The sequence below is a fragment of the Scyliorhinus canicula genome, chromosome 27 (assembly GCF_902713615.1).
Source record: "Scyliorhinus canicula chromosome 27, sScyCan1.1, whole genome shotgun sequence".
NCBI lineage: Eukaryota > Metazoa > Chordata > Chondrichthyes > Carcharhiniformes > Scyliorhinidae > Scyliorhinus > Scyliorhinus canicula.
The window spans coordinates 5674981-5693803 of NC_052172.1; the positions used below are offsets into that span (position 1 = coordinate 5674981).

Below are 18823 nucleotides of genomic sequence, written 5' to 3' on the forward strand. Positions count from 1 at the left end.
CTCCACACGGACAGTGACCCAAAGCCGGGATCGAACCTGGGGCCTCGGCGCCATGAGGAGCAATGCTAACCATTGTGCCACCGTGCTGCCCTGGTCAAGAGGTAGGTCTTAAGGAACAGCTTAAAATGAGAGGGAGTTCCAGAGCTTAGGGCCTAGTCAGCTGAAGGCACAGTTGCCAATTATGAATAGGATGCTCAAGAGGCTAAAATTTGACGGTCACAGATGTGAAATATTACGTCTGTTTTTCTCTTTACAAACATTTCCTAGTCTGTTGAGTATTTCCAACATTTTTCTTTTAACTTTAGAATTAGAGGTGTTTAGGTATCTTTGAGGCTAGTAAGGCTGGTGAATATTGGCCACAGAGGATTTGAAAACAACAAGGATGAGAATTTAAAAAGTAAATTCAAGGTGTAACTTATCCAGAAGCCAAGATAGGTCAGGGTGGGGTCAGGGAGTACAGGGGCGAAAGATTCAGGGGACTTGGTAGGAGTTCAGAAACAAAACGCAGAGTTTATCAGGGTAGAACATAGGCAGTGAACCACTGAAATAGCGGAGTCTAGATAGGTCTAGGGTATGAATAAGGGTTTCAGCAGCAGATGAGCCGAGATGTGGAACAGTTGTGCAATGTTAGAAATAGGTGGAAATTTGCTGCCGTGGATGTGTTCAAAACTTGGGAACAAAAAAGGTTGTGAACAATTGTGATTAAGCCTCAAATCAAAGCTAAATACCATGGATGCTGGAAATCTGAAGTAAAAACAGAAAATGGTGGATAAAAGCAGCAGGTCTGTCAGCAACTGTGGAGAGAGAAACAGAGTTTACGTTTCAAGTCCATATGACCTGTCTTCAGTTCTGAAGAGTCATACTGAAACATTAACTCTGTTTCTCTCTCTCCATAGATGCTGCCAGACCTGCTGAATTTATCCAACATTCTCTGCTTAAGCCTCATATTGTTGCTAGTGGAGAGACAGAGTTAGTCATTAAAGAATTGAGTTAGTGGCAGGGACCAAGAACAATGGCTTCAGTCTTCACAATATTTAGTCGGAGTAAATTTCTGTTCATTCAGTACTGGATGTCAGAAAAAGTGACAATTCAGTGCAAGGGTTGAAATAGCGGAGATAGGGCTGTTCAGTACACATGCAGGAATTTACATTGCTTTCAGTTGAAATTGATGGGATTGAAGGCCGGTAATTGCCCAGGGTGATAATTTATATCCCAGAGTACTGAGGAAGTGGCTCTAGAAATAGCAGGTGCATTGGTGGTCATCTTCCAAGATTATAGTTCCTACAGGTCGGAAGATTGCTAATGTAGCTCCACTATTCAAAAATGGCAGGAGATAGAAAACGGGGAATTGTTGACCAATAAGGCTGACATCAGTGGTGGGGAAAATTTGAGAATCCATTATCAAAGATTTTATGGCACAACACTTGGAAAACAGTGGCAGGATCGAAAAGTCAGCATGGATTTCTGAAAGTGAAATCATGCTTGACAATTCTTCAAGGATGTAACTGGGAAAGTTGATGAGGGAACGCCAGTATATGTGGTTTATTTGAATCCACAAGAGATTAGTATGTAAAATTAAAGCACATAATAATAATCTTCATTAGTGTCACAAGCAGGCTTACATTAACACTACAATGAAGTTACTGTGAAAAGCCCCTAGTCGCCAGACTACGACACCTGTTTGAGGGAGAATTCAGAATGTACAATTCACCTAACAAGCACGTCTTTCAAGAATGTGGAAGGAAACCGGAGCACCTGGAGGAAACCCATGCAGACACGGGGAGAACGTGCACAGACTGACCAAAGCTGGGAATCAAACACAAGTCCCCGGCGCTGTGAAGCACAATGCTAACCACTGTGCTACCGTGGGGTAAGAGATGGTATTGAGATGGGTAGAAAACTGGTTGGCAGACAGAAAAGAGTAAGAATTAACAGGCCTTTTTCCAAATGGCAGGCAGTGACTAGTGGGGTAAGAGCAAAGAACAATACAGAACAGGAACAGGCCCTTCGAGCCTGCACCGGTCATGATATCACCCTTGGCCAAAACCCTCAGCACATCCCTGTACCATATCCCTCTATACCCATCCTATCCATGTATTTGCCAATATGCCTTTTGAATGCCGTTAATATATCTGCTTCCACAACCTCCCTGGAAACACGTTCCAGACACTCATCACCCTCTGTGTAAAAAACCTGCCTCGCACATCATCTCTAAACTTTGCCACACAGACCTTAAACCCTATGCCGACTGGTGACCCCACCACCCTGAGAAAGAGCACTTGCCCATCTACTCATGCCTCCCATAACCTTGTTGACCTCCATCAGGTCGCCCCTCAATCTCCGTTGTTCTAATGAAAACAGTCCAAGTCAATTCAGCCTCTAACACGCTCCAGACCAGGCAACAACCTGATAAATCTCATCTGTACCCTCTCCAAAGCCTCCACATCCTTTTGGTAGTGTGGTGACCAGAATTGTGCGCAATATTCCAAGTGCGGCCATATCAAGGTTCTATACAACTGCAGCATGACTTGCCACATTTTATACTCAATGCTCTGTCAAATGAAGGCAAGCATTCCATATGCTTTCTTAACTACCTCGTCTGGTTTAGCACAGGGCTAAATCGCTGGCTTTGAAAGCAGACCAAGGCAGGCCAGCAGCACGGTTCAATTCCCGTACCAGCCTCCCCGAACAGGCGCCGGAATGTGGCGACTAGGGGCTTTTCACAGTAACTTAATTTGAAGCCTACTTGTGACAATAAGCGATTTTCATTTCATTTCACTTGTGTTGTCACTTTCAAAGATCTGTGGACCTGTACGCCCAGATCGCGCTGACTTTCTACATTCCTACGAGTTTTCCTATTTACTGTATATTTCCCCTCTATGTCAACCTACCAAAATGCATTATCTTACATTTGTCCGCAAGGATCGGTGCTGGGATCATAGCCATTCACAATATATATTAATGATTTAGATGAAGGGGGGAGCATGGTGGCACAGTGGTTAGCACTGCTGCCTACGGCACTGAGGTCCCAGGTTCGAATCCCAGCCCTGGGTCACTGTCCGTGTGGAGTTTGCACATTCTCCCCGTGTTTGAGTGGGCTTCACCCCCACAACCCAAAGATGTGCAGGGTGGATGGAAAGGCCACGTGAAATTGCCCCTTCATTGGAACAAATTAATTGGGTACTCTAAATTTATACGAAAATAAATAAAAAATAAATTATTTAGATGAAGGAACAAAAATATATCATTTCCAAATTTGCAAATGACACAAAGTTGGGAGGGAGGGTGAGCTGTGTGGAGGATGTAGAGATCATTCAGTGTGATTTGGACAAGTTAAGTGAGTGGACAAACGAATGGCAGATGCAGAATAATTTGGATAAATGCAAGGTTTTCCACTTCGGTAGCAAAAGGTGACTATTATTTGAATGGCCATAAATTGGGAGAGGAGAATGTGCAACAAGACCTGGTGGCCTTATACACCAGTCACTGAAGGTAAGCATGCAGCTGCAGCAGGCAGTAAAGAAGGCAAATTGTATGCTTCATTGCGAGAGGATTCGGGTACAGCAGCAGGGATGTCTTGCTGCAAGTATACAAGGCCTTGGTGATGCTACACCTGGAATAATGTGTGCAGTTCTGGTCTTCTTATCTGAGCAAGGATGTTCTTGCTCTAGAGGGAGTGCAGCAAAGGTTTGCCAGTCTGATTCCTGAATGGCAAGGCCGACATATGAAGAGAGAAAGAGTTGGTTTGGATTGTATTTGCTGGAGTTCAGAATAAGGAGGCAAATCTCATAGAAACCTATAAAATTCTAACAGGGTTAGACATGGAAAATTCAATAAGGATGTTCCTGATGGTGGTGATGTCCAGAACCAGGGGTCACAGTCTGAGGATACAGGGTAGATCATTTAGGACAGAGATGAGGAGAAATATCTTCACCCAGAGTGTGGTTGGCCTGTGAAATTCATTACCACAGGAAGTAGTTGAAGTCAAAACATTGTATGTTTTCAAGAAGCAGTTAGATATAGCACTTGGCACAAAGAGGATCAAAGGATGTATGGGGAAAGGTAGGATCAGGCTATTGAGTTTGTTAGATGATCAGCAATGGTCATAATGAATGATAGAGCAGGCTCAAAGGCTTAATGGCCTCCTCATGCACCGATTTTCTGTCTCAGTTCCAAATGGCCCACCTCACCCAGCCAGAGGAAACAGCATCCAGTCTGTCCAGCCCCATCAATTAGATCCCCTCTCATTCTTCCATACTCCAGTGAAAACAGGCCGAGTCAACCTAATCTCTCCTCGACAACAATCCTGTCATCCCAGGAATCAGTCTGGTGAACCTTCCCTGCATTTCTTTTATGGCAAGTGTATCCTTTCTTAGGTAAGGAGATCAAAACTGCCCACAATACTACAGGTGTGGTCATACCAAGGACCTGTACAGCTGCAGCAAGATATCCTTGATACTGTACTCAAATCCTCTTGCAATGAAGACCAACATACCAAAGATGTGCAGGTTAAGTGGATTGGTCATTCTAAATTGTCCCTCAATGTTATAAGGTTAGTGGGTCTATGGGGTTACAGGGATAGGGTGAGGGCCTAGGTATAGGGCTCTTTCAGAGGATCGGTATAGACTCAGTGGGCTGAATATTTTACCTTCCGACTTGCTTGCTGCAACTGCATGATTGTTTCAATGACTGGTGTACTAGAAAACACAGGGCTTTTTGCAAGTCAACATTTCCCAATCTATCACCATTTAAATAAGACTCTTCCATTCGGTTTCTCCATCTAAAGTGGATTACTTCTCATTTATCCACATTATATTGCGTCTGCCATGTATTTGTCAGGACACTCAATTTGTCTAAATCACCTTGAAGCCTCTTAATGTCCTCCTCAGGCTCAGATTTCTGTCAGACTCAGATTTCCGCCAAGTTTTGGGTCATCAACAAACTTGGAAATGTTGGGCGGAATTCTCCGTTCCTCCTACAGTCCAAAGTTGTGCAGGTTAGGTGGTTTTGCCATGATAAATTGCCCCTAGTGTCCAAAGACGTTCAGGTTAGGTGGAGTTACAATGGAGTGGGCCTAGGTAGGACTCTCTTTCAGAGGGTCAGTACAGATTCCATGGGACGAAAGGCCTCCTACACTAAGAATTCTATGGATCTATATGTCTATAGACAGATTAGCAGCGTGGCTGGAAATGGGTGCGGAAACAAGCTAGGAGAATCATCTGAGGAAATACAGCCGGATTTTCAGCATGGTTCTGATAGAGTCAGGTCTTTTCTTTAAATCTGTGTCAAAAGATCTTTCTTTCTCAAACCACATCTCTGTAAAGCAAGTATTCTCAAGTGCTAGCTGTTTTATCTGTGGATTGAGAACCAAGATGGTTTTTTTGTTTTTTAAAATAAATTTGGAGTATCCAATTCATTTTTTCCAATTAAGGGTCAATTTAGTATGGCCAATCCACCTACCCAGCACATGTTTGGGTTGTGGGGACGAAACCCACGCAAACACGGGGAGAATGTGCAAACTCCACATGACATGATGTGGAGATGCCGGTGTTGGACTGGGGCGAGCACAGTAAGAAGTCTTACAACACCAGGTTAAAGTACAACAGGTTTGTTACAAACACTAGCTTTTGGAGCACTGCTCCTTCCTCAGGTGAAATTCACCTGTTGTAGTTTAACCTGGTGTTGTAAGACTTCTTACTGTCCACACGGACAGTGACACAGGGTCAGGATCAAACCTGGGAACTCGGTGCAGTGAGCCAGCAGTGCTAACCACTGCACCATCATGCTGCCCTGAGATGGGTTTATATTATTTACGTGGTGTAATGCTAGCAGTCAAGGGTTATTGTATTCACTGTAATGATTAGCATCGTTTTCATAGAATTTACAGTGCAGAAGGAGGCCATTCGGCCCATCGAGTCTACACCGGCTCTTGGACAGAGCACCCTACCCAAGGTCAACACCTCGACCCTATCCCCATAACCCAGTAACCCCACCCAACACTAAGTGCAATTTTGGACACAAAGGGCAATTTATCATGGCCAATCCACCTAACCTGCACATCTTTGGACTGTGGGAGGAAACCGGAGCACCCGGAGGAAACCCACGCACACATGGGGAGGATGTGCAGACTCCGCACAGACAGTGACCCAAGCTGGAATCAAACCTGGGACCCTGGAGCTGTGAAGTAATTGTGCTATCCACAATGCCTCCGTGCTGCCCACTGGTAAGTTTAAGGGGCAATTGTAAACTATTTTCTGGTGTGATGTTAAAGATGTTTTAATACTGTGTTAGTAATAAAGTTGGTTTTAATGCACCATATTCCTATTTCTTTGTAAGGCCTGGAGCGAGGTTTCTTTTCCTCAGTTTTACAAAATTAAAATAAAATATTGGGGCTTCTGTCCATTATCCTACCCACTGTTGGCGTCTGGTAGCTCCCAGACCTAGATTGGCTCATGGGGGAAACTTCCTCTCAGTATCTACCCTGTCAAACACTGTCTCCTCGTAAGACAATCCCTTCATCCATCTCGTGAACCTTCACTGACTACCTCTAATGCAAGTTTGTCCCTCCTTAAATGTGGAAGCCAAAGCTTTACCCTGTACTCTATTTGTAGCCTCTCACGGATTCCATTCTCTGGGATCAACTAGGAATGGCCTCTTCATTCCCATGCTGTGTGTGTTCTGGAAGTGATTTTCGAAATATCCTGCTACTTTCTTAATAGATTCCAGTATTTCCCAATATCAGGTTATGTGGCCTAAAGGTTCCAGCTTTCTGTTGCCCTTTCTTGAATAGGGGAGTTTTGTACGTTGTACCTGAATTTTTTGATGCAAGTCACACTGCAATTTAGTCTACGGTCTTTGAATGTTTCTTGAATGAAATACCATTAGGATTAAAACCAATGCATCCACCATCTCTGAACCCAGTTCTTAAGAACTTTGAGTGCAACAGCACTGTTTTTGGTAAAGCGTTACCGAAGGGCCTGTACTGCACTGTATCGTTCTGTGTTCTATGTATGTTCTATGTTATATCCTTTGTAAAACTACTGAAAAGACAGCATTAAATAAATTCTGTCCTACTTCAGATGCTGCAGCAACTCGTGTTCTTACTTTGAGGAGGATTCCATCTTCACTCTGTGAACCTTTGAAACACTTTTTCTGTTTCCCGCTGGTGATGGTAAATACTCTGCAACATCAATATAAAAAGTGTAATTAAAGATATGGCTTTATAAAAGTAGACTCTCTTTCTGCCTCTGCACTCCTCTCCTTACAACACATTTGTTGCTGGGAATAGTTTCTTGGGCACTGGTCACCTTCCATCACCCACCAATTTGTCGGAGTATCAGTCATGTTGGAGCTTCAATAGCAACAAGCATCAACACTATTTGGCTTGGTGACATCAAAGCTCGACTCAATTCTGTCCTCTACACTTTCAGCAAGGTTAGCTTGATGATATATATGGATAGCCATCAGGAATAGAGATTGAGCTAGATCTTTCCCTCCTTAACCTAGTAGTCAAATACCAATTCTGAAACCTACTAACATAATTCTAGCCAAGATCAAGACAGATCAAGAACCATTCCTGTGATCTTTCTGGTCAGCTATTTACATAATCTCAAACTCTTTAAGACCAAGAACAATTAAATAAAACCCCAAAACTTTCACCTTTTAGCCCTCGATTTATTGCAAATCCATACGTTGCAGCATAGGGTTCCATTGTGGTTTGTAGTGAGCGAAGTGCTCTGCTTAAAAATGACAACCCGTAGCAAACCAAAATTAAATATTGACTGTAACAGCTATACCTCACTTTCCATTCTTATATCAGCCATAAACTGGTGGTCAGGGATGAGGGACTTGGGAGAGAATAACCAAAGAAAGAAGCAATGTTTTCTCTCAGACCAAAATTGATGTCAAACTAATTCTGCTCCCCCCTAGACTTGGCAGCTTACTTTGTTAGCTTTGCCATCAAAACTGCAAATACCATAAATGGACAAAAAAAAACTACAGACACAAATTTCAGACTTATACTTTATAATAGTGCGGCTCACTGCATTTAAACACCTGGATCAGATCCTTCCTCAGTTATCTTTTCTCCAAAGATCTAAATTACATCATCCCAATTAACACAAGGGAAAGAGCAAATTAATTTTCTTCTACCTAAATCTTACAATTTGATTTGGGCAGGGGGAGGGCGCAGGAAAGATAATGTTTTATCCACCAGTGGGTACCAAAGATAGGAAATGTTTCATTCTCAATGTTGACATTCCTCACCAGCTGCAACCTACCTCCAAAAGAAGAAACATACCTAATATTTCTGTCCTGGCAGCCAATAGCTACGTATTTCCGGGTGATATCAACATCCATGTCGTACAAGGTCGTCTTTCCGACTACATGGTGAGTTCTTGTAAACTGAACTCCATCTCCGGACTGTCAAAAAAAAATAAAGACCGAATTGGATTTCAGATTCAGGGAAGTTTCACTAGGATGATCCCTGGTATGGAGGGATTTGCTTTTGAACAACGGTTAAACAGGTTGGGACTCTACTCATTGGAATTTAGAAGAATGAGAGATGATATCGTTGAAACATATGGGATTCTTAAGGGGCTTGACAGGGTAAATGCTGAGAGGATGGTTCCCTTCATGGAAGAGTCTAGGATTAGAAGGCATATTCTCAGAATAAAGGAGTGCCAATTAAAGACTGTGAGGAGGAGGAATTTCTTTCCTCAGAGGACTGGGATTCCTTGCCACAGAGAGCTATGGGGCAGAGTCCATGTATATTTAAGGCTGAGATAGATATTCACGATCAGTAAAGGAATCAAGGGTTACAGGGAATAGGCAGGAAAGTGGACGTGAGGAATACTGGAGCAGATATGATCTTATGAATAGCGGAGCAGGCTCGGAGGTGCCGAACAGTCTACTGTTTGTATTTCTTACGATATTATCACAAAATTGTTATGGCGCAGACAGAGACCAATCAGACCATCATGCCTACGCGTGCTCTCATGAGCATTTTGATTTAATGCCATTCTCCTATATGCTTGCAGAGATGATCATCTGTATAACAACAAATGCCCTCTTGAATGTCTTGATTGAATATGCCTCCACCACACTTCCATGTAGGGTATTCCAGTCTCGAACACTTGCTATGTGAAAAAGGTTTCTCACATCACATTAGCTTCTTTTGCAAATCCACCTCATTCTCAATCTTTTACAAAACGGAACAATTTCTCCCTATTTATTCTGTACAGCTCCCTCGTGATTTTGAACACCTCTACCAAATCTTAGCCTGCTCCTCGCCAGCAGAACAGCCCCAACCTCACCAATCTATCTTCATAATTGAAGTTTTTCATTCCCAGAATCATTTTTGTAAAGCTGTCCTGCACGCTCTCCATTGCGTCCCCATCCTTCCTAAATAGTGTGGTGCCCAGAACTGAACACAATACTCCAGCTGAGGTCTAACTGGTGTCTTGTATAAATGCAGCACAATCACCTTGCTCTTGTACTCTATTAATAAAGTCAGGTACAAGTACTGCAATCTCTCATCCAATGCTATATAAAGATTCGAATTATCGAGCATTTATCCAAACACTATCAACCTCTAACTATAGATAATAACAATTGGACAAAGTATTTCTGGGACACGATCACTTTAAGACATTCACAAACCCAGTAATCTCTGCTGGAAGGATGTTTCCTCCGAGGGGATAATCTAGAATTGGGGGCACAGTTTCAGAATAAGACAAAGATGACAAAGAATTTCATCTCAGAAAATTGTGAATATGTGGAATTCTCTACCCCAGAGAGCTGTGGGGACCCAAGTTATTGAATACATTTAAAGTTGAAAAAGGCATATTTTTTAACAATAAGGGAGCACATGATTATGGGGAACAGGCAGGCAAAGTGGAGGTGAGGGAAAAATCAGGTCAGGCAGGATCTTATTGATGGTGGTGCAGGCTTGAGAGCCCATTTAAGATCATAAGAACTAGGAGCAGATGTAGGCAATTCAGCGTCTCAAGCCCGCTCCACCGTTCAATACGATCATGGCTGATCGCCACTCAGCCTCAACTCCACTTTCCTGACTGTTCTCCATAATCCTTTGTTAAGTAATGGGTTAAGAGACATTCCAATTAGTTGTCTCATTTATGTTAAGTATCCAATAATTGACACATATGTAAAGGGGCTTCAGGTGGCCTTTGGGTCAGGTGATGTGATGGATGATAGAGTTTTGTGTAGTCTGTTAAAGTGAAATAAAGGTGTTTGTAAAAAGGAGCAAAACCTTTGACTCTTTATACAAGAAAAGCGAAACATCCAACATCCTTCAACCAACTACATATTTATAAAATCTATATACCTGCTCCTTAAATTACTTAATGTGCTGGGATCCACTGCACTCTGGGGTAATGAATTCCACAGATTCACAACCCGAGAAGTAATTGCTCCTCATCTCGGTTTTAAATCTGCTACCCCTTACCCTAATTCTATAACCTCTCATTCTAGATTGCATCACAAGAGGCAACATCTGCTCTATGTCTACTTTGTCAATACCTTTTATCATCATGTATACTCAATTAGATCTCTCATTCTTCTAAACTCGAGAGAGTATAGGCTTAAACTGCTCTATCTTTCTTCACAATTCAAACGCCTCATCTCTGGAATCAATTTAGTAAACCTCCTCTGAACTGCCTCCAATGCAACTACATCCTTCCTCAAACAAGGGGACCAAAACAGTGTACACAGTATTCCAGTTGTGGCTTCACCAAAGCTACTTGCATTTTGCAACTTGCCATTTGCAGCAACACTTCCCTACTTTTGTACTCTATTCTTTTAGCTATGAAGGCCAAAATTGCATTTGCCTTCCATATTACCAGCTGTACCTGCGTATTAGTTTTTTTTTTGGTCATCTCTTGTTCCTGCAGTAACTGTGACATGAGGAACTTATTTCTTAAAAGCAGAGTGGTTTGGATCTGGAATGCACTGCTCGAGTATGTGGTGAAGGCAGGTTAGAGAATAGAATTTACAGTGCAGAAGGAGGCTATTCAGCCCATCAAGTCTTGGAAAGAGCACCCTACTTAAGCCCCACGCCTCCACCCTATCTCCTTTATCCCCATAACCCAGTAACCCCACCTAACCTTTTTAGACACAAACGGCAATTTAGTGTGGCCAATCCACCTAACCTGCACATCTTTGGACTGTGGGAGGAAACCAGATTGCCCGGAGGAAACCCACGCACACACGGGGAGAATGTGCAGACTCCACACAGACAGTGACCCAAACCGGGGAATCAGACCTGGGACCCTGGAGCCGTGAAGCAACTGTGCTAACCACTATGCTACCGTGCTGCCCTCAATGAACACAGGTTCATTGTGTTTTTCCAAAAGCAAATTGGACAATATTCTGAAGCTATGGGGATAAAGGTAGGGGAGTGGGACTAGCCAAGTTGCTATCGCAGAGAGCCAGAAGGAACACAACTGTCTCCTTCTATGCTGTAACCATTCTGTAATTCTATGCTATGTTTTCAGAGCTGCATTGGCAAGAGAGCTGGAAAAGTCAATTTGTGTGTGGAAACCAAGGTGGGTAGAGGTTGTAAATGACAAATGGCAAAGAGCTAGTCACAATAGTTAAGCAATACATTTCTCAATGCAGAGTTTCCCCAGTAATTCTTAGCACATTGAGATCCCTACCTCAGGCCAGGGCCTGAAAAAGTCAGCAAAGCAAAATAAACAAAATCAACCAAATACATATAACTCACGTACTTCACAAATTATTTGGGCATCTTTAGCCAAGCAATGATTCAGTATGCAAGTCACTGCATACCTTGGGGCTGGGGCAAGTCACCACAAAAATGCATAGACTGAAAAGGAAATGGGGCAGGAAGTTTCAATTAATTAATCCAGAGAAAATAAAGTTTACCTTTTGTGCTGTACGGAAATAGATACTTTTATCAGCACCACAGCTAACCATTTTGACATTGTTATTGGCTACTGAAAGGGAGAACAAAAGGAATAATTCAGAATAAAGTTAAAACTTTCCATCATAATTCATATACATTACTGGAAACAATAATCAAGTCATCAATGGGATTAGGTGACATACAACACCCAAAAGCTTCAAGTACAGATAACTCGCATATGCTATCGATCTCCTTTCTCTTGCCTGTGCAGTCTTCCATAATTTAGAAGATAATCTCCTTGTAGCAAAGTTTTCAAAACATTTGAGTTGTAAATGTATGTCAATTCGGAAACAGCTTTAACAGAAATGAATATTTAAAAGGCAAGTATGCGGATTTCAATTTGTCAATTCAATGGAGAAATCAGAAAGAAATAGCCATGGTTCATACTTCAAATCTCCTTTGAGAAAGATATCGCGAATGGGCATAAATATCTCAGCTAGGAAGATCAGGCTCAGCAGTGATGCTTCAATACTTTTCTAATACTGTCAACGTCCTAAGTCAAGTACCAATCAATTTCGTTTTGGAAATACAATCTCATTATTAGTCTATCAATTTCAGCTGGATAACACTCAAGCTAATGACTTCAACTTGTTTGCAACTAAAAGCCAAGAATTAATTTCACTTCAAAAGATCATGTTTGGTCAACATGGCACTTATTAAAAAAGGTGCACATCTGTACAAGGAATTTAAATTCAATATATTTTAGCAGTCAGATAACTTCCGGGGTAGCCATTTTGGCTCCAAAATTGTACCTGCAAATTTCACAGCAGTGATAGATGAAGAGTGGTCATCCAACGTCTGCACCAGGTTGTACTGTTTGTCCACATTCAATATATGAATCAAACGGTCTCTACTTGCTGTTGCCAACAGATTCATTCCTAAACAATGATTATATATTAAAAATTAATATAATTCCATGACCATTAAATAAAGTACTTGGAACAATTTGCCCAATAAGAAAATCATTAAATGGAGTTCTTCAGTAACCTGCATGCAATAGAAACAAATAAGCACATTTAAAAACTTGGTAAATTGTAATTACAACACGAGATTCACTCAATTCTTTCAGCCTCAGTTCTCCATGCTGGTTGGGAGATGGCAATATGAGCTGCAGTTGATAAATTGAAACCTTAACTTCAGCCAGCATTGTTAAATTACCCAAAGTTAAATGTACCTGTATTCAGCAAAACATTTAAATTGCCAAACATTATTTAAGAGACATGAGTATTTCAACATGTTACTGTATTGAAGCAATGAGGAAGGATAAGGTTTTCCCCACAGGTAAGGAAAATCAAAGAGATGAGATACCCTGGGGTCATCCTTCTACACGTAGTAAAGTATAAGTAAAGTCACCATCGTCCCAGATGACCAGAGGCTGCTTTCCCCTTTGAGGGAGAGCTCTGACTGGTAGCGATTCAACACGAGGATCGGTACACTTCAGGCAAGGGACAAAGTTGAGGGCAGGTGGTTCATGATTAACCTCAGCTGGCACGGGAATTGAACTCGCGCTGATGGCCTCGCTCTGCATCAGAAACGAGCTGACAAGCCAACTGAGCTAAGACGGCTGCTACACATAGTAGCAGATGGCATATGCCACTATCTGTCCATCAGAGATGGGGGAGGAGGGGAATAAAGGCCCTCGGTCATTTTTAAATGAGAACCATCTTAACTCACATAACCGTTACAGCACAAAAGGAGGCCAGTCAGTTGTGTGCTAGCTCTTTGCAAGAGCAACTCTCCCAGTCTCTCTCCACCATCCTTTCCCTGTAACTTGACATTCTTTTCCCTTCAGCTAATTACCCAATTATTTTCTGAAGGCTATCATTGAATCTGCTTCCAATACACTCAAGTAAACATATGCCAGATAATTACAAAACATTGTGAAAAATTTCTCATGCTTCCTTTGATTCTTCACGCCATAACCTCCCTCTCCTCCAGTCTCAATCCTTCTACCAATGGGAATTTTCTCCCTATCTGCTCTTTTTGATCTTGAACACCTCTATTAAATCTCCTCTCATCTCTTTGCTAAGGAGAGAAACCCCAGCTTCTACAATCTATCCATGTAACTGAAGTTCTTCATTCCCGGAACAATTCCCATTGTTTTCTGAATTGTCTCTAACGCCTAGACATCATTCCTGAAGTGCAATGCTCTGAATAGGGCCCAATTCAACCAGTTGTGGTTGAACCACATCTCAAGGCAAAGGGGAATTCAAGAAATTAAAAATCTACCAATATAAATACATTACAAACTTGCTTCTTAACTGTAGTTCCTATCCATTAAATCTAACCTTTAATACTGAAACACAGATAACTGTAAAAATACGAGTTGCTTCCAACAAAAGAGTTTATCCTTTTACCTCAAGGTGCATCACATACTGCCCTGCAGCTCTTCAGCTCAGTCTGGAGTCTGTTAATCATACTGAGGTGAAAGTTTAACATTAATTTCAACACTATGTCCCCTCAATAGCTACAAAGCTACAGTATTAAAACAGCTGCTAGAATTACAAACGTTTGTTTTGGGTAGCCTCACAGTTGAAGTTAAGGTGATTTACAATGAAGTTATTGTTGAGACTGGAGGAAGAATCAAGTAGCAACTAGATTCAGATCTTAAACATAACGGTTATGAGGATAGGTTGGAAAGACCAACTTATGTCCAAGAACAAAAGAGCAGAGTATTATTTAAATGGAGAAAAACTACAGAAAGCTGCAACACAAAAAGGACCAAAGGGTACTTGTTCATGGAACACTAAACTAGCACACAGGTGCAGCAGATAATCAGGAATGCTAATGTAATATTAGCCTTCATTTCAAGGAGGTTGGAGTACAGGAATAGGGAAGTCTTGCTGCAACTGTACAAGGTATTGGTGACCACATCTGGAATACTGCGAGCAGCTTTGGTCCCCTTATTCTAGGAAAGATATTAGGGGGGTGTGTGTGTGTGTGTGTGTGTGTGTGTGTGTGTGTGTGTGTGTGTGTGTTCAGAGAAGGTTTACTAGGAGTATCCTCGGTATGAGGGATCGCCTTATGAACAGAGGTTAAACAGGTTGGGACTCTACTCTTTGGAATTTAGAAGAATGAGAGGCGATTTCAATTAAACATATAGGATCCTTAAGGGGAAAACAGGGTAAATGCTGAGAGGATGTTTCCCCTTATGGGAGAGTCTAGGACCAGAGGGCTGGTTAGCACAGGGCTAAATCGCTGGCTTTCAAAACAGACCAAGGCAGGCCAGCAGCACGGTTCAATTTCCGTACCAGCCTCCCCGAACAGGCGCCGGAATGTGGCGACTAGGGGCTTTTCACAGTAACTTCATTTGAAGCCTACTTGTGACAATAAGCGATTTTCATTTTCATTTTATTTCATTTTTCAGAGGGCATAATCTCAGAATAAAGAGGTGCCAATTTAAGACAAAGATGAGAAGGTATTTCTTCTCTCAGAGGGTGGTCTCTCTTTGGAAACTCTTGCCACAGAGTTGTGGGGGCAGAGTCCTTGTATATATTTAAGGCTGAGATAGATAAATTCTTCATCAGTAAGGCAATCAAGGGTGATGAGGGAAAAGACAGGAAAGTGGTCGTGAGGAATGTTGGATCAGCCATGATTCCTATGGAATGGCGGAGCAGGATCGGGGCCAATCGGCCTCCTCCTGTTCCTATTTCTTAAGGGTGACGGTGACTGTGTGAAGTATACAAGATCCTGAAAAGGTATTGGCACGGTGGACATTGAAAGGATGTTTCCCCTCATGCGAGTGGCCAGAATCAGGAGGACACTGTTTTTAAAATAAATTAGGGGACACCACTTTAGGACAGAGATCAAGAGAATATTTTTCTGAGGGTTGTGTGACTTGGAACTCTGCCTCAGAAGTTGCTGGAAGCAACGTCACTGAATATTTTAAAGGTGAAGTAGATAGATTCCCTTTAGATTTTCGTTTGGCAAGGGAATCAAAGGTTATCAGGGGTAGACAGGGAATGAGGAACCCAACCCAAACAAACAAGCCATGATTTTATTAAAAGCTGAAGCAGGCCGAGGGGTCATATGGCCTACTTTTGCTCCTATTTGTATGTTCAGGATCATCAGGTCAATAAACAGAAAGAAATTGAAATAAGTACTAGTCAAAAAAAGGAGGTTCACACAATTACTCACCTGTTTCAGGTTCAGAATACTCCAGACATAGAATCTCAGAATCATGAGCCTCAACTTTCATCAGTTCATCCAGGAATTGAAGGTCAAAGATTCTAAATGCAAAAGTACACGAGTTAAAATCTAATTAGATAGTGAACTATTTTGTGAAGTTTTAAAAGGTTTATCATAAAAATATTTGTTACTAACTCCCTACCCAAAGGCATCACAGGAGACCCTTCAACACAGATTGTACCTGCTCAAGAAGATAGCTCCCCATCACTCTTTTAAGGGCAATGAGTAGGCAATAATTACCAGCTTTGCTAGCAAAGCCACAACCCAAGAACGAACAATAAAGAGTGGGGATCCAGAAACAAAACCACAAGAGGAAGGCTCCAGAAGTTGGTGAATATTCAAAATCCCAAGCCAACTATAATTGTAACAGCCCTTCAATTTATACTTAATGTTGAATAAAATGTAAATGTCCCCACAGTCCCAGAGGGCCATAGGCTGCTCTCCCTTTTGAGAGCTTGCATTAACTGGTGGTGATTTAACCTGAGGGTCATTACATCTTAAGCGAGGGGCAAGGTTGAGACGGTGGGGCCTTCATGAATAACCTCAGCCAGTACATGAATTGAACCCACGCTGTTAGCGTTGCTCGGCATCATGAACCAGCAGTCCAGCCAACTGAGCTAACCGACCCCCCCGCCCATCTGCTCCAACCTAGCGTATAGGGCAATAATAACAAATAAAATATACTTCTATATTTCTCCCCCCCATAATCTATACAGATAAAGATTGATATATTACTTAATCTAATGATCCATTTTCTCATATTATTCCTTTACCGTCCTACTGATTTACTACAAATAGTCTACTGCCACATATTTATGCTGCGGTATAATAGCACCACTTTTCTAAAACGAACTCCGCACTAATCTTCGTCCTAAACTGCGCAGCAACCCAAAGTACCTGCACTGAGAGAGAGCACAAGTTGGCTCCTTTATGCCACCATACATGAAAATCGCTTATTGTCACGAGTAGGCTTCAATGAAGTTACTGTGAAAAGCCCCTAGTCGCCACATTCCGGCACCTGTCCGGGGAGGCTGGTGCTGGAATTGAACCGTGCTGCTGGCCTGCCTTGGTCTGCTTTAAAAGCCAGCGATTTAGCCAAGTGAGCTAAACCAGCCCCATGCACAAAGTGTGAAAGAAAACTTTAAAATGAATGTCTTGTACTACAATTAAAACAGTACATTGTCCAGCACTGTAAACATCTTAAGAACCCTTTTCACAATGATCTGGTACTAAAATCATTAAACTTTCAGGATAACACTAAAAAAAAACTAACAGTGCCATCGCAGAAGACAATGACCATACAAGATCAAAAAGCAACCTTCAATCGAACATCTATGGGCAACACAGTAGCACAAGTGCTGAGCATTGTGGCTTCAAAGCACCAGCGTCCCAGGTTCGATTCCCTGCTGGGTCACTGTCTGTGCGGAGTCTGCACGCTCTCCCAGTGTCTGCATGGGTTTCCTCCGGGTGCTCCGGTTTCCTCCCACAGTCCAAAGACGTGCAGCTTAGGTGGATTGGCCATGATAAATTGCCCTGAGTGACCAAAAGGAGGGTTATTGGGTTACGGGGATAGGGCTTAAGTGGGTCGGTGCAGACTCGATGGGCCGAATGGCCTCCTTCTGCACTGTATGTTCTATGTTCATGTTCTATCTTCATCTGTACCTCAGGGTGCCAATCCGGTCTCCAGAAGCCAGGTGCTGCCCATCAGGGCTGATGGTTAAGACCCGAATTCCTGACTTTATCTCTGAAGTTCCACCATTTTCAGTTCGGTCAGCATTGCTGGCTGTATCTTGAAGATACTGGATATTGTCATCAACGTACACAACTTTAATCAAGTCCTAGGACAACAAGCAGAAGTCATGCACTCTGGCTGAGAATACATGATTACGAAATGCCAAGATTAAAATTCAACATTGCTTTTTTCCAAAGGGGATATGATCTCCCCTAATCTGGACTTTAACCCATGTATTAACATTGAGTAAAACGTTGTGTGTGAATACACCATGACCTGAACAATTAAGCCAAAATCTTTATTTTGCAATCATAGCCTAGAGGTCTCCAGTCAACTTAAATGTTCCATCCAGCTCACAGTACAGCAATTATTCTTTAACTTTATCTCCATTCTCAACCTAATATTTTCCCCTTATTTTACCACAGTATTGGTACTAATAAATAGCTGGCAAAAAATACACCTCACAAGAGTCCCAAGTCTCGGCATTATCCTTGCTGATCTTCTGGACTCTCTTCAATGGAATCCAAGTCTCTCTTTCTCTCACCTGACTAGGCATGGTGTTCCTTTATAGGATTCATCATGCAACATTGCAGCTAATAGAATGAACATCAGCTTGAATTGTATGTAAATAAATACTTTAACCTGGAAAAATCTTTTACACATTGGACATGGTTGACTGCATCAGGATTAGGGTAGGAAAAAGAGGGACAGTTCTTACTGTACTATAAATATTCCTATGGAATGAAGTGAGTTGAAATCCAGAAGCACCATCAGTATTCCACAATCTTATAGTATTGTCCGATGAACAAGTAAGAAAAGATGCAGGTGGCAGACACGCTTGGTTGCTATTTTCCAACTCCGGATAAACCTGGAAAATTAAAATATCCGAATACAGTTTTTACACCAAACAAAAATAATACAGTAATTCATATTACTTGTACATGTTGTCGATACTTAAC

General features: G+C 42.0%; 1 protein-coding gene across 1 annotated transcript in view; it reads right to left on the reverse strand.

Annotated features, from left to right (window-relative positions):
* The window catches only part of LOC119957790 (mitogen-activated protein kinase-binding protein 1-like), a 107880-nt gene that overhangs the window by 46677 nt on the left and 42380 nt on the right, over nucleotides 1-18823 (reverse strand). Inside the window, exons 10-16 of the mRNA XM_038785880.1 lie at nucleotides 18583-18732; nucleotides 17795-17970; nucleotides 16082-16173; nucleotides 12697-12822; nucleotides 11905-11975; nucleotides 8300-8421; nucleotides 7105-7180 (exon numbers count right to left, since the gene is read on the reverse strand). Of these exons, the coding sequence (XP_038641808.1) occupies nucleotides 7105-7180; nucleotides 8300-8421; nucleotides 11905-11975; nucleotides 12697-12822; nucleotides 16082-16173; nucleotides 17795-17970; nucleotides 18583-18732 (813 nt within the window). The remainder of the gene's footprint in view (nucleotides 1-7104; nucleotides 7181-8299; nucleotides 8422-11904; nucleotides 11976-12696; nucleotides 12823-16081; nucleotides 16174-17794; nucleotides 17971-18582; nucleotides 18733-18823) is intronic.